The 16716-nt window shown below is 37.1% G+C and overlaps 1 protein-coding gene across 1 annotated transcript in view; it reads right to left on the bottom strand.

Annotated features, from left to right (window-relative positions):
- Positions 1-1402: 1402 nt before the first annotated feature.
- The window catches only part of RNF145 (ring finger protein 145), a 60701-nt gene continuing 45387 nt past the window's right edge, over positions 1403-16716 (bottom strand). The window contains exons 8-11 of the mRNA XM_023260095.2: positions 15734-15916; positions 6490-6637; positions 5253-5609; positions 1403-3020 (exon numbers count right to left, since the gene is read on the bottom strand). Of these exons, the coding sequence (XP_023115863.1) occupies positions 2634-3020; positions 5253-5609; positions 6490-6637; positions 15734-15916 (1075 nt within the window). The 3' untranslated portion in view covers positions 1403-2633. The remainder of the gene's footprint in view (positions 3021-5252; positions 5610-6489; positions 6638-15733; positions 15917-16716) is intronic.

The raw sequence follows: 16716 nt of genomic DNA, 5'->3' as shown, positions 1-16716 counted from the left end.
GTATGTTGTTTCAAAGGGGCACATACACCCCAATGTTTATAGCAGCACTATCAACATTAGCCAAAGTATGGAAAGAGCCCAAACGTCCATCGATGGATGAATGGATAAAGAAGATGTGGTATATATCTACAATGGAGTATCACTCGGCGATCAAAAAGAATGAAATCTTGCCATTTGCAACTACGTGGATGGAACTAGAGGGTATTATGCTAAGTGAAATAAGTCAGAGAAAGACAAACATCATCTGACTTCACTCATATGAGGACTTTAAGATACAAAACAGATGGACATAAGGGAAGGGAAGCAAAAATAATATAAAAACAAGGGGGGGGGGGACAAAACCTAAGAGACTCTTAAATATGGAGAACAAACAGAGGGTTACTGGAGGGGTTGTGGGAGGGGGGATGGGCTAAATGGGTAAGGGGCATTAAGGAATATACTCTTGAAATCATTGTTGCACTATATGCTAACTTGGATTAAAATTTAAAAAATAAATAAAAATTTAAAATTTTCTTTAAAGAAAAAAATTGGGGGAGTATAGTTGACAATGTTATGTTAGTTTCAGGTGTGTGCCAGTGATTAGACATCTCTTATTTATGCTACACTCACAAGTGTAGCTACCATCTGTCACAACACAGTGCTATCACAATGCCATTGACTATATACCCTCTGCTATACCTTTCGTCCCTGTGACTTATTCATTTCCTAACTGGAAGTGTGTGCCTCCCACTCCCCTCCACCCATTTTGCCCCTCCCCCATTCCCTTCCTGTCTGGGAACCATCAGTTCTCTGACTTTATAGGTCTGATTCTTTCTGTATGCTTACTCATGTTTTGTTTTTTACATTCCACATGTAAGTGAAATCATATGGCATTTGTCTTTCTCAGTCTGACTGATTTCACTTAGCGTTAATACCCTCTAGTCCTATCCATGAAATATGTACTTTTTTTAAAAAGCTCCCCAAATATTCTGATGCAAAGCTAGGTTTGATTCCACCAGTGTAGAAGATTTCAAAGAGCTGGTCATTTCCAATCAAAAAGTTTTGCCACCTGCAGGGCATTTTTGATAGGGATCAAGATATAAGAAACCTGATTGGACAGGGCACCTGGGTAGCTCAGTAGGTTAAGTTTCTGACTCATAATTTCAACCCAGGTCATGATCTCACGGTTTCTGAGATTGAGCCCTGTGTCGGGCTCTGTGCTGATAACATGGAGCCTGCTTGAAGATTCTCTCTCCCTTTTTCTGCTGTTCCTGACACATGTACTGTCTCTCTTTCAAAAATAAATAAATATTAAAAAAAAAGAAAAAAAAGGAAAGAAATCTGGTTGGATAAAAACAAAAACCTCCCAAGAACACGATTTCAAGCACTTCACAATAATAACCATCACAGGAACAAAACACAGTTATCTTCAAATTTAAATTTATTAAGACATTCAGCTATGTCTGTCAGTCTACATCCAAATTTGCTACTAAAAATAAAATAAAGTCACATCCCACATTAGGAATATCGAGTCTGAAAAACACTTTTTGAGCCAAGCCTATTGTATAAATAAATGACTAGTTTCTTTTCATATCAAAATTCCCATAAAAAATTACATTCCCCCCTCCCCAGTTCTACCTGTAGCCATGATGAATGTAAAAATTTAAATATGACACATCCTTGTCAAAGAAAAGGTGCAAAGTCTATTAACAGCTTTAAAAGTGGCATTTGCAGAGTGTGATCATACAGTTATGTACTCATTCCCAAAGTGCAAATATTGCCATAATTTAACACTGTTTTGATTCAGTTGCAAGAATTAAACATTACACAGCATTGAAAAGTACACTTAAGGGCCTCTATCAGTGCCCTAAAGCCCTTCCCACTTTGGTCTCCTACACGAACGTGGACCCCAAAGTGTTCATTAGAGTTTTAGTTTACTTCACACAGCCAACACAGTATACAATATATTAACAAAAGTTTCATATACATCAAAATATTGGAGACTCCATCATAAAGTTCAAGAGTCTCAGATTACATGAATGCACCCGCAAGGCCCAAGTGCCCACCCACCCCCTAAAGCACATACGAAGTATGAGCGTGCTTCAATCTTTGAATACAATCAATGCTCCTACATCTTTGATTTCATTTCAGTGCTGTACAAAACTCAATTATCACCTGACTGAGTCCCAATTAACTAAGGGAAAGGGGTTGGTGACAAGGGCTGGTCACTACTCATACTTTGTAACAAGAATGATCCTGTTCCATAGAGAGTGAGAGGTCTGTTCTGCTTCGGCCTGCTTCTTCCCACGCTGTCCTGATGCTCTTTATCCTTCTTTCTTTAGCCCCTTTCAAGCACTCAAATGTGATTTTATTTATCCCTTCCAAGTCAGGGGCAATTTCTGAAGCTGCTAAGGCTGAATTTTGTTGGCAAACTTCTATATCAGCATAGGATACAGAAATACATTTTGATTAGCATACATTGCAAAATTTCTCCCACAATGTCAAGGGGATGAAAGCCAGCAGTCTCCACTGAGAGTACTTCCTGGGTCAGATTCTTGGAATGTCAAGTCTCCTGCCTCATCATCTTATACATTCATTTCTCAAATCTGAGTGCGAATTTCATAGTGAGTTAACTTCTCCAGAGTATCAAAGCATTACTTCTGCTTCTTTTCTTCTGGGCTGACCTCAACAGGACATACTTCATCTTCTGCACTAACACGATATTCCTTAGGATCACAAGTCCCTTCCTGGTTATCTGATCGTGTGACAATGCATTCGTTATTGTCCCTAGAACCTTCCTGCATCCCAGTCCCTGGAGGATGCTCTTGATTTGGAGGTTCAGTACCTTCCTGAAGCATGATGTGTTGCTCAGCTCCAGCATGAGGTTGTGGAACCAGCTCTGTTCCTAACCCTGCAAGCTGGGAGGAGTTTTTGAGGTGGCAGTGGCACAGAGGGCAGGTCTCCTGGACATACAGCCATTTCTTGAGACATCCTGCATGGAAGAAATGACTGCAAGGTGTGATCACAGCAGATTTCATGTCCTAGAAGCAGGAGGAAAGGTATCTCATAAATGTCTATTATCTAAAATCGTTGCTGCTAATCCCAAAAGTTCTAGTTTCATCATTTCTTTCCCACAAGTTCCCATATAAAATTTGTAACACAGATCTTAGAATAAAACTCATTTTAGATTATAATAATCCTCCTGCCATCAGAGACCCCTTTATACCAAAATGCAAGAACCACTACCTAAGTAAATAAAAAAGAAAGTAAAAACCAAAAATGAGAAGGAAACTAACTTAACTGGCTTCTGCCTCAGTATGAAACACGAGCATCACACAACTATTGCAGTGTGATTACTGGGTCTCCCCCGGCACGGCATGAGTGTAATTAGAACCTCAGAAAATCTGATGAAGGCAGGACTTTCCACAGTAATGCTTCAACACAGCTGGACAGATTATTCCATGATGAAATTACTGGCAAGGAGACAAAGTCAGCCACATAACACCAGGGTATTGGCAAGGAAGTGGCAATTTCATTAGGGACAATGTAACGCAGTCTTCAAGGTAAGGTCCGTATAAACCAGCATTTCTCAACTTTCATCACAAGCACCAGAGTGCTTGTTAACCATGCACATTCCTGGGCCACCCCAGTTCTACTGAATTAGGATATCTGAAGATGGCATTCACAAATCTGTAATTACAGCGAGCCACCCATGTGACTTTTATGCACACTCAAGTTTGATAACTACTGCAATAAGAAAGAAGTGGTGTATTTTGCATTAATATTCCTTGCAGAAGAAATATTTAAAGAGAGAAGGCTGAGGACATGATGCTTCAATTGTAAACATTTACATTTGGTGACACAACCATTAATTTTGTTTGAAGTCTCAAAACAAGGAGTTGTAGTTGTCACATAAATTCCTTGCCAAAAACTGGTAACACCTGGGAGTCAACTTTTAAGCAGAAAGCCATCCAAGGAAAAGCAGCCAGCTGGGAAGTTAAGCAATTTGACTTTCATTTTCTGTGTGATATCAGCAGGTAGTTCTAGCACCTCAAAAAAGTGATGTGACAACAGGAAATACAAAAAGAGGACTCTTAAATCCCAGAGATGGAACATTTAGGTATGGGCTGCTAAAGCTGATGTACGGGTCTTTGACATGCTTTGTCCTGCATACAACAGGGCTACCAAGCACAAAGGAACCAGAACTAAGACCAGGACCACTTCACTTGGGGGGAACCTACAATACTCCTTAGTTCCCCCAAATGCAAAAATCAACCTGGAAAACATTATTCTGTGAGTACCCAAGGTATGTTCTAGTAACAATAAAAAAGTGGTAGTTGCATTTTATTCTTAGACAAAATTCTTGTACTAGATAGTCTTAAACACACAGATACACACACCCCATTAAACCGTAGAGCAGCCTTGGAGAAAGAGCATTCCTTCATACTCAGTGACACCACCTATAGTTTTATTCCCCTAGCACACGCTCTTTAAGAGCAATTTTAAAGGAACAATTTCTGACAGTACAGTTAAGCTATAAAAGCTGCTACTCAACCACCCCCTTGCACAGGTTATTGGGGACTAAACTCTAGGCCTATTTTTTTGTTGTGACATTTCCAAACTCCTTTACATACTATCTTTCAGTTTTAATAGAGGGCAATCATCAGCTATTCATGGCACACATGCCAAAGATGCCAGGAAGGCCGACTACAGTGCCATACCAATTGGTTGCCTATGCCCCACGTCCATACACACAGGCTATCTCCATCTCAGATATCCATCAACGCACAGGTAAACACGCACTCTCTCCAACTATGTTAAGTAAATGAATACTTCTTCCCCACCCTGGAAATACCAGAAGGAAAAGAGTCAGAATCTTGGCACACCACTTTTCAGAAGTTGCTGACTCCTGATAGTATATACTTGATAGTACATATATCTGTGTGTGTGTGTGTGTGTGTGTGTGTGTGTGTGTGTGTGTATTCAGGAGTAAATATAAAATACACCTGACCTGTTTTTCCTTTATTTATGGGTGAGCAATGTTGAAAATAACAATAAATTAGAACTTGGACTAAATTAAAACCTTAGTTTAGAAATAAAACGGAAATAGTCTATCAGGTCTTTAATAATCTTTGAAACCTTTTTTTTTTTTTTTTTTTTAACCCAGGAAATAATTCTGCCTAGAAATTTAACTTAAACTTGGTTAATATGGTTAAAGTCCCAGGAGATACATTGTATGACCCACCCAAATGGATTCTTACTGTGCAAGTTACCTGGTAACAGATGGCACAAATATCATTGTGTTTCTCCAGCTGCTCTTTTGTAGCAATAGGTAATGATTTAATCTTATTCACAGCATCCCTGCGGAGAAGGAAGCTCTTCCACCCCAGCTGTGCCCGAAGCCACACATTGTAATAGGAATGGATGAAGATGATCATTGAGCCCATTACGGTCCACTCTCCGAAGATGGTCTCTGAGACACCATAGGCCACCACACAGAGGGCCACAAGAAACTCCAAGAGGCGGTAAGTGCCATTCACATAGTAGATGACATCATCCATGTTTTCCACTGGCTCTTTTCTGAATTCCTCAACCATAAATAAGACATAAATAAAAAGTGTTCCCAAAACCTGGAAAAAAAAATCACATTATTTTAAAACAGAATATTACCACTAATAAAGGCTTTGCATAGACTTTAAGCAATAACAACATTCCTAAATACTTTTAGGGTGCCATATTTAATACCTAGAGACAGTGGTGTCATTAAAATGTGGGTGCTCTCAGTAATCCAGGCATTCGCTATCAGAAAGCCACACCTTGAGACATAACTTTCTTAAAAATGATTCTGATTAGTTTCTGACTCATCCTTTCCATTTATTCCCCAGATCATCAAAACCTATTAAAGTTCCATCTAAATTGTCCTAATTCTGTAGTCATACATGTTCCTCAACTTTCAAAGAACCTTTACCCCTACGGGGAACAATGAATAAATCTGTGTTGCCAGTGCTATATTTTTTTACTTTTTACTGATCTAGCAGCAAACAGCCACCTTCAAACTACAACAAGGTTTTCATTTCCAGGGCAGTATTATCAGTTGTATATATATATGTGTGATACACACGTATGTCATATATTTATATATACCATGAAACAAAAGATATTTCTGAGTAGGTATTTACTTTAAAAATGTGCTCCAAACAAGTTATAAAATCTTTTAATATTTTAGAGTTCCTTATTAAGCTTTACATGATAGTTGTGTATCATTTAAAAAAACAGCAAAGTTTAATTACCTTGGTAATAAAAATACAGTGACATAGACAGGTCTGGTATTTTAATAACCTACCATCTAACTCCTATGCTGAAATCAGTGTAATATTTTCTGACAAATAAGTTGCGAAGTGATCACCTAAACAGGCTACTTCTAATCATTAATCCTGAAGAAGTTTAATTTCTTTTCAAGAAGGAAAATAAAATCAGTTATTGCAGAAAGTTAGTTACTCCTAGGCTTACCTGAAGAGAGGTGAGAATGCTGCTGGAAATAATGATAAGCAGCCAAAAATCCATGTGGAAAAACTGGCAAATCATGTAAGCCATATAAGCAGGGAACACTAGTAAAAATAAACAAAGGCTCACCGCACGGAAGTGTTTCCATAAACTCCTAGAGAAAGAAAAGTATTTCTTTAAAGTACCTGTCACCCAGGAGCACAACGATCACATTAGCAACTGATAGGTCTTGGGCTGTGCTTACATTTCCCAGTTTACTGAGCATCCTTGTCCGTGCCCATCACTATGCTAAATTTCAGGGCAAGTGTCATAGGCTTGGTATTTCAATGCCCCCGACTCACCTCTTCTCTCCACAGTCAATTGCCAAGTGCCATCAATTTTTTTTCTTTTTGTGTTTTTTCCCTAATGGTTAGCTTTCGGTTCCATTCTCACTCCTACCAATTCCAAAGTGATTTTAGGCTTTTGTAGCATTAAGCCTTAGCAATTTCAAGAGTAATTTGTGGTTTTAAGTCATGAGACATCTTCTCCAACCACTGCGCCATGATGAAAATCTCTGCTACTGTGAGTACAATATTACTAAGAGGAATGGTGCTCCAGTGAACAGCTATATTATTAATCCTCATCTGTCAGGCTTGGGGGTGAAAAACTATGAACCACTGTGTTATATGTAGGACCTACTAGCCGGTCTTCCTCTCCTGGTGCCTAATCTATCCTGGACATGGACTGCCTAATCTTCCTACAGCTCTGCTAGGGTAATATTGCCAAAACCTGTTCTAAACTTCCTAGCCTGGCTTTTGAGCTCCTCTACTCCCAATTTCTTGGTCTAAACTTGTCAACATCTCTTCCTCACTATAAGCAAAGATGGTTCATTAACTGTATTCTAAGAAAAATACAAACATTCTTACATTCCACCAGAAATGCCTCTGTCCCACTCTCTTTTGTTCTAAACCCTTTAGGCTAGCTCAAGCTGAACAAATATATGCACACAGACAGGTAATGTGAATCCTTTCTCCAGGAATCACCAATCCTCTTAGAATTCTTAACACTGGTACAGGCCAATCCCTAAACTATAGTATTGTTTCGGGGCACCTGGATGGATGGCTCAGTTGGTTAAGCGTCCTACTTTGGCTCAGGTCATGATCTCAGTTTGCGAGTTTGAGCCCCAAGTCAGGCTCTGTGTTGACAGCTCAGAGCCTGGAGCCTGCTTCAGATTCTGTGTCTCTCTCTCTCTCTGCCCCACTTGTGCTCTCTCTCACTCTCAAAGATAAATAAACATAAAAAAATTTAAAAAAAATAAACTGTAGTATTGTTTCAATTATACAGATATTTATATATCATATAGCTAAACATGTTTATGTTTATTTTATATTATCTAAATAATATATATGTACATACCCAGAAAAATGTCTTATCACCCAAATTTAAACTCCTTGAAAAAAAGAACAAGAACTCTTTCTTCACATGGCTCAGTTTTTAGGCACAAAGGCTTATATGAAGTAAGTGCCAAATAAAACTAGAACATTTATTTTTGCCTGATATTTTTCAAATTATTTTCATTACCTTTTATTTTTTTACCTACTTATCTATCCACTCAAATGCAAAGCCTTATAAGCAGGATAAAAGTTATGGTTATCTCATGGGGGAATAGTTACTATATAGGTATAAAGTATACATAAATATATATAAAGTACATATATATATATGTATATATATAGGTTAGTGTTTACATATATATACTTCATATATAGTTCAGTATGTGTACACATATGTTGTGTACACACACACACACACACACACACACACTTTTGAAATATAGTATAACCTTGTGCTTTTAAGACACCAACAAATTAAGAGGCTTCTTAGATTTCAGTTTCTGACTCCACTTTAACCCTACTCATCAGTAGTGGAATACATACACCAGAGGCCGTGTGATTATGGTAAAAGGAGAAGGAACATAACTTTTCTTTTTGTGTATCTCTTCATACATCACAATATTCTAATAAATCATCCCTTAAATACATCCCAATTTAAGACAGATTATATACCAAGTTGTAGAAGATACATAAACAAAAACCTTCCCCGAGTGCCTGAAGCAGAACTTTGGAAAATTTTCATGCAACAGGAAAAAAAGGTGTGATTTCCACTCCCCTGCAAGTTTACTTATAGAACTATTTACTTTATATACCCAATTTCCAAGTAAATAGATGATAGAGGGCCACCACAGGGGATTTATATATATATAAATATTATTTTATATATATATATATATATATATATATATATATATATATATATTTACTTATCAGCTGTTTCCATTTCCTGGGTAAATAAAGGCCAAAGTTCATTTTTTAACATAGTAATTACAAATCTAGAAAGACAGTGTAAACCCTCTGTCTTTTCCTCTCTCTTAAACACAAAACTCCATTACAATCTATGTAAAGTGAATATCAAGACTTAACAATTGTTAATGATTTCCTATAAAACATGAACACTTATTTAAGTTCATTATGAGGAAATGTAGATTTCAACCAAAATAGTTTAATGCTCACGGCTTAAAGCTCATGGCTACAAAAAAATTAAACTGTTTTAATTAAAAATCAGCATCTGTGATCTAAAATCAATGTAGAGTCTCAAGGAGACAAAAAAAAAAAGTACCATAAATCACCCATTCTACCTTTAACTATAATATAGGTGGGAAGGAAAAATAACCACACACAAAGTTAAATGCTAAACTGTGTGGGACTACTTGTAATTAGTAATTCAGAGAAGAAAGTGAATTATTATGATAAAAATTAAAGACAGGCACTTTGGAACTGTTTTACACCTTTTCTTGCAAGCATTTCTACTTTCTGAAGTTAAGAGACAAACTTGTCAGTAGTTCTGCTTTGAGATGCACAATTTTAGTTTTTTTAAAGAAAGGCAGGCAGGAAGGGATTAGTGTAACAGTAGTTATACTATATTAGATGATAAATTATAAATTTTCTTTAAATAGGGTAATTTAGGGGCGCCTGGGTGGCGTAGTCGGTTAAGCGTCCGACTTCAGCCAGGTCTCGATCTCGCGGTCCGTGAGTTCAAGCCCCGCGACAGGCTCTGGGCTGATGGCTCAGAACCTGGAGACTGCTTCCGATTCTGTGTCTCCCTCTCTCTCTGCCCCTCCCCCGTTTATGCTCTGTCTCTCTCTGTCCCAAAAATAAAAATAAACGTTGAAAAAAAAATTTTTTTTAAAAATAAATAGGGTAATTTACCTTAAAACTTTAAATATATTTTTCAAAATCAAGCTGTAATACATTTATATAAAATTGGTATATATTTACATATACACAACCATATATTTATACACATACACTGAGAAGTATATACAACATTATGCCAAGAGTTACAATTTATGTCGAATTTTGGCATAAGTGTGTATACACACAAACACAAAAATATATATACATAAACACAAATACAGGTGTGTATATTATAGACAGAAACAAATATACACATCTATTTAAGCAGTAAAAATTCAGTAAAAATCTAATTTAAAGGGCGCCTGAGTGTCTCAATTGGTTAAGTGTCTGACTCTTGGTTTTGGCTCAGGTCATGATCTCACGGTTTCTTGAGTTTGAGCCCCATGACGGGCTCTGTGCTGGCAGTGTGGAGCCTGCTTGGGATTCTCTCTCTGCCCCTCCCCCACTCATGCTCTCTCAAATATATAAATAAACTTAAAAAAAATTTTTTTTAATCTAATTTAAGATAAAATATAAAAAGAATAGCAGAAAATGACACTGAAACCTCATCCCAGTAACAGGTGCCTGGGAGGCTCAGTCGGTTGAGTGTCAGACTTCACCTCAGATCATGATCTCACAGTTCATGAGTTCAAGCCCCACGTCAGGCTCTGTGCTGACAGCTCAGAGCCTGGAGCCTGATTCGGATTCTGTATCTTCCTCCCTTTGCTCTTCCCCCACTCATGCCCACTCTCTCTCTCTCAAAAATAAAGCTTAAAAACATTTTAAAAAATTAAAAAAAAAAAAAAACCCAGGTTAAGCACTATACAATAAAATATACCTTATAAACACCCCAATCCATTTTTTTAAAAAGTTTGTCATTTGACACATCCCCAAAGGCAAGGGAATTAAAAGCAAAAGTGAATTACTGGGACCTTATGAAGATAAAAAGCTTCTGCACAGCAAAGGAACCAACCAACAAAACTAAAAGGCAACCAACGGAATGGGAAAAGATATTCGCAAATGACATATCGGACAAAGGGCTAGTATCCAAAATCTATAAAGAGCTCACCAAACTCCACACCCGAAAAACAAATAACCCAGTGAAGAAATGGGCAGAAAACATGAATAGACACTTCTCTAAAGAAGACATCCGGATGGCCAACAGGCACATGAAAAGATGTTCAGCGTCGCTCCTTATCAGGGAAATACAAATCAAAACCACACTCAGGTATCACTTCACGCCAGTCAGAGTGGCCAAAATGAACAAATCAGGAGACTATAGATGCTGGAGAGGATGTGGAGAAACGGGAACCCTCTTGCACTGTTGGTGGGAATGCAAATTGGTGCAGCCGCTCTGGAAAGCAGTGTGGAGGTTCCTCAGAAAATTAAAAATAGACCTACCCTATGACCCAGCAATAGCACTGCTAGGAATTTATCCAAGGGATACAGGAGTACTGATGCATAGGGCCACTTGTACCCCAATGTTCATAGCAGCACTCTCAACAATAGCCAAATTATGGAAAGAGCCTAAATGTCCATCAACTGATGAATGGATAAAGAAATTGTGGTTTATATACACAATGGAGTACTACGTGGCAATGAGAAAAAATGAAATAGGGCCTTTTGTAGCAACGTGGATGGAACTGGAGAGTGTGATGCTAAGTGAAATAAGCCATACAGAGAAAGACAGATACCATATGGTTTCACTCTTATGTGGACCCTGAGAAAATAACAGGAACCCATGGGGGAGGGGAAGGAAAAAAAAAAAACAGGTTAGAGTGGGAGAGAGCCAAAGCATTAGAGACTCTTAAAAACTGAGAACAAACTGAGGGTTGATGGGGGGTGGGAGGGAGGGGAGGGTGGGTGATGGGTATTGAGGAGGGCACCTTTTGGGATGAGCACTGGGTGTTGTATGGAAACCAATTTGTCAATAAATTTCATATTAAAAAAAAAAAAAAGAAAAAGTTTGTCATTTGAATATCTACTACGTAATTAGAATAAGTAGACCATCATCCTAAAATTCCTTGCTAAGACCTGGAGTAAAACTTATAGATAAAGGTTAACAAATATCTCTATAGCTAAAATTGAGACACCTTTTTAAGTTAAACACTGAAAATTACCTCTAGTCTAAGCAACTCCAAAGACATGTGAGGATTCTTCCCCTAATAATTATTTTCTTTAATGGCAGAGAGAAGCAATGTTTCATGAATTATCAATATTATCTCTTGTTTCTCTAATTTGAGAATTAAGACACGTTTCATTTCCTTTTTTAATCTTAACCCAGTACCCTGAATTAATCATAATCCCTGATTCAGAATGCACTATTGCCATTGGTCTGTGGGTGTCCCTCTCTTTACTGAGTTAGTAACCTAATTAGCTCTCTTACATATTGTAGCAAGCCTTCAAGAACCCATCTCCCCATACAAAAGTGAGGGCCTGGACAATAACCCCCATTTAACCATATGGAAGGCCTGCCTTTTCCATATCCTGCCTCACTCCATACAATGAAAGTGTTCTTTACTCTCTTGCTTGCTTCCCTTTTTAGAGTTTTAATCTGTATGTATTCCTAAAGAGGAGATTTAGAATTTTTAACATAAAAATAACATTCTATACTGTCATCTTTTTGGACTTACTTTTTAACTTTATAATGTTATGAATCACTCCTACTGTTTTATGTGTCACGAGATTTCTAATATTCCATGGTGACAATTATCACATTTACTCACCCACTTTCCTGTTCCCAAACATGTCATTTGGGTTGTTTCCAGATGTCTGCTACTATGCATTGTGCTATGAACATTCTTCTACATGTCCTTACTGAGCATGTGCAAGAATGTCCTGAGTATACATGTAGGAGGAGATAATGACCAAACTGTTTCCAAAGTCATTACACTTTACACTCCCACCAGAAACCAGAGATACCCTATGATCTAGACCTTCCTCCACCCTAGGTATCAGCTGATTTTTTTTCTCTCTCTCTTCTTCCTTCCTTATCTATTTATTCCTTGCCAATCCCAGAGGTTGAAAATAGCACCTCAATGTGGTCTTGATTTACATTTCCCCCATTAGTAAAGAGGTTGAACCTCTCTTCATAGTCCTGTGTTTCTTCTTTCACTAAAAGCCTAAAGATAAAGATGTATTTCATCTTCTATTTCTCTTCTTCATCTGAGCTGTTTGTGTACTGATATCAATTCTAGGATGAGTATAAATACTTCGAGTATCTTCTCGTAGTTTGTAAAGTTAACTTTAGGTTTAAAAAGTTAATTTTAATAGTTAGATTTATCACTCTGCTTTCACATTCTCAACTCCTAGTCTCCCTTTCCCAGCAGTTCTGTCAGTTTAAGAGATTGTTTTCCACTTGAAGGTCCAAAATATGCTAGCCTATGTAGAGTTTTAATTTTTTGTTTTGACATTTCAGGTGTCTTAAAATTCCAGAGTTGATCCTTTGTTTATGGTGTGAGATAGGAACCCATTCCATCCTTTTCTAAACAGAAACCATTTTCTTCCAGCAGAATTACGGAAGACTACCACCTGTCCCCGCTCATCTGATATGCCACCTCTGTCACATACCAAAGTTCCACATACACAGATCTGTTTGGGGGCTCCCTGTTCAAATGCTCAAGTTGTTTCTACTTGAGCCAGTATTACAAAAGCTTCACAGTACCTCCTACTATGAGTGAAATAAAACTTTATCTTCCTCAAGTTGTCTGTTTGATTTCAATACAAGGATTATACTAGCCACACAGAATGAGTTGTGTAGTATTCTTTCTATTGTCTGGAAGTGCATGTTTAAAATAGGGATAATCTGGGGCGCCTGGGTGGCGCAGTCGGTTAAGCGTCCGACTTCAGCCAGGTCACGATCTCGCGGTCCGGGAGTTCGAGCCCCGCGTCAGGCTCTGGGCTGATGGCTCGGAGCCTGGAGCCTGTTTCCGATTCTGTGTCTCCCTCTCTCTCTGCCCCTCCCCCGTTCATGCTCTGTCTCTCTCTGTCCCAAAAATAAATAAACGTTGGAAAAAAAAAAATTAAAAAATAGAATAAAATAAAATAGGGATAATCTGTTCCTTCAAAGTTTGGAACTTGCCTGTACTGCCATCTGTTTACCATTTGCCTTCATTTCTTTAACAGCTACAGAACTATCCAGGTTTTTAAATTCTTCTTGAGTCAGTTCTAGTAAGTTACATTTTTCTCATACTTCTCAGTTTTGCTCCTTTCCCTCTAAATTTCCTCTGCATGAGACCTTGGAGGAAGAAATCAGTAATAAATAAAGCTAGTGCAACATCCTGGAGGAAACAAGAACTGGATTTAATGGTTCTTATGGCAGTGGAATTACAGATTGTTTTTTCTCTTTCCCAAACTTTCTATAGTATTATATTAGTCTTACTAATATATGCCAAAGTAATTAGTATAATTAATATTACTAAATGATACTCCCAGAAAGGACAAAATAGTGTTGTACTTAGATAAAAAAACAACCCAATCACTTAAGTGGCTATTTAAGGGAGTTCAGCACCAAGTTCAACATCTTAAATGCTTCTATTGAGATACTTCAACCTTCAAAACCAAATCTCAAATAACTATAATGAACTGTAACAATTAAGGTTATCTGAAACAAATCAAAGTTTATTTAAATTAAAATGGATTCTTGGGGCGCCTGGGTGGCGCAGTCGGTTAAGCATCCGATGTCAGCCAGGTGGTCCGTGAGTTCGAGCCCTGCGTCGGGCTCTGGGCTGATGGCTCAGAGCCTGGAGCCTGTTTCCGATTCTGTGTCTCCCTCTCTCTCTGCCCCTCCCCCGTTCATGCTCTGTCTCTCTCTGTCCCAAAAATAAATAAACGTTGAAAAAAAATAAATAAATAAAATAAATAAATAAATGAATTAAAATGGATTCTGTCAGCTATTCTACCATTTGAGAAAAAATTTCAGAATGTTCAGCAATGTGGGATATGGGAATAGAAAGATAAATCTGATGAACTACAAAATGTTAATTTGGAATGTTTTAAAAATCTGCTATCAAATTTCGATCTCCCAAAAGATCACCTGTTCCCTTACTCATAAAACACTACCAAAGCGGCAATAAATTCAGATATTTCAAAAATCAAGAGAGTGTGAATGGATGCTGGAAAAAAACAGTGACACTGAATTTTAAGCGTTCTTATAGAATGCCCTTGTATAAACTATAATAAGCTAAAATTGTATCTTAAAGAGCTAAATGATAATTTGACTTTTATTCCTTAAGAAAACCTCTATATAGTATGGCATGAACATGAATGCAGCTATTAATTTCACTTGGTCCCAGAAGGTGTCAAAAAGTCCCATTAAAACCTAAGTTGGGGGCGCCTGAGTGGCTCAGTTGGTTAAGCGTCCAAATTCAGCTCTTCATGATCTCGCATCGTGGTCTGTGAGTTCGAGCCCGGAGTCAGGCTCTGTGCTGAGAGCTCAGAGCCTGAAGCGTGCTTCAGATTCTGTGTCTCCCTCTCTCTGCCCCTCCCTTGTTCATGCCTGCCTCTATCTCTTTCTCTCAAAAGTAATAAACATTAAAAAAAATAAAACCTCAATAAGTTGCAATGGTTCTAAAATGCCATCAGATGAGGTAGTTATTCCATTAATAGCTATCTTTACGACTGCCTGAGAGCCTTTATTTCTCTCTTTCCAATGATTTTCTCCTTTCTCTCAATGCTTTCTCTGCTTTAGCATTACACAAAATAAAATTATTTGGTATATTTCTTGGACTGAATTTTCTGCTCTCCATTTTAAAATTGGACAAATCTAAAAAGTATTAAATATCTCTGAAGAAGAAAAACACTGACTTGTAATTAATTACATGGTCTTTGATGTGATTTCTAACTATAGGCATCTTGAGAGGAAAAAAACCAGAAATGTTAAACATATAGAAAAAAATTTAAAAATGTAAACTCATCACCTTAAGCTAATACCAATTATTCATCCATGTTCTGTCTCTAAACATTATCTTCAAAAAAATCTTCAAAAAAAATCTACATATATAAAGAATATTACAAAAAATTTTTAGGAAGTTTCTTACTTGTCTCTAGATGCTCCCAGCGCCAAAACAATTGGATCTGCAATCTCTAACATTGACTGTAGGATAGAAGCTACAACAATGAAGAGGATAATACTGAGCAGGAATGCCCGATGAACAACCTGTAGTTCTATGAGACCAGTCTGTACTGCCAAGATTAACAGCGTAACTCCTTCTGTCATGCCCCTAAAAAAAACACACATTTTTAGAAAAACAAACAATAATCAGAATCTCATTTCATTCCATGAGCAAATAATCCTGATCAGAATGTTAACACATATAACATTGATATAACTCATATAATATATAACACTGACATGTAATAACAATATAATGACTATGTAACAGTCATAATATTTCACTATATGTGTAAAACATAATTACTATTATTTTAGCATACAATGAGAATAAAAGCAGCTTCTAAGATAAATAAAAGGTTTTGCTAATGAGCCAGACACTCTACCATTCTGAGATATCCACTGAATTACACATATTTATATCATGAGCTTTTTCCTGACTATAAAAGATAAAATCATAGGTGAATGTCTTCATAATCTTGAAGTAGGAAAGGTCTCTTTAAGCAGACCATAAGAACCAGAAGACATAAATACAAACTTTTTTGAAATTCAATTGCCATATGGAAAATATACACAAAAATCCTTAGAGATAGATCTTTTTTTATCCTATTGACTTGATTTATAAATAACTCTTACAAATAAATGAACAAAGGATTAAGTCCAATTTTCAAAACCACAAATTAGCAAATATTTTGAAGTCTGATGACCCAAGCACTGACAAGGAATCTGAGAAAAAATGGGAACACGAATGTTGACATAAAACATGTAAAACTTTTCTGGAGAAAAATTTGCTAATAAATTTAAAATATATACACAATTTAACTCAATAATCTTGCTGGTAATAATTTACCCTATGGATGTACTACAAAAAATTTATATGTAAGAGAAAACACAGTGAATAATAAAACA

The sequence above is a fragment of the Felis catus genome, chromosome A1 (genome assembly GCF_018350175.1).
Source record: "Felis catus isolate Fca126 chromosome A1, F.catus_Fca126_mat1.0, whole genome shotgun sequence".
In the NCBI taxonomy this organism is placed as follows: Eukaryota; Metazoa; Chordata; class Mammalia; order Carnivora; family Felidae; genus Felis; species Felis catus.
Note: the sequence above shows the minus strand (reverse complement) of the source record. Positions and strands in the feature narration are given on the sequence as shown.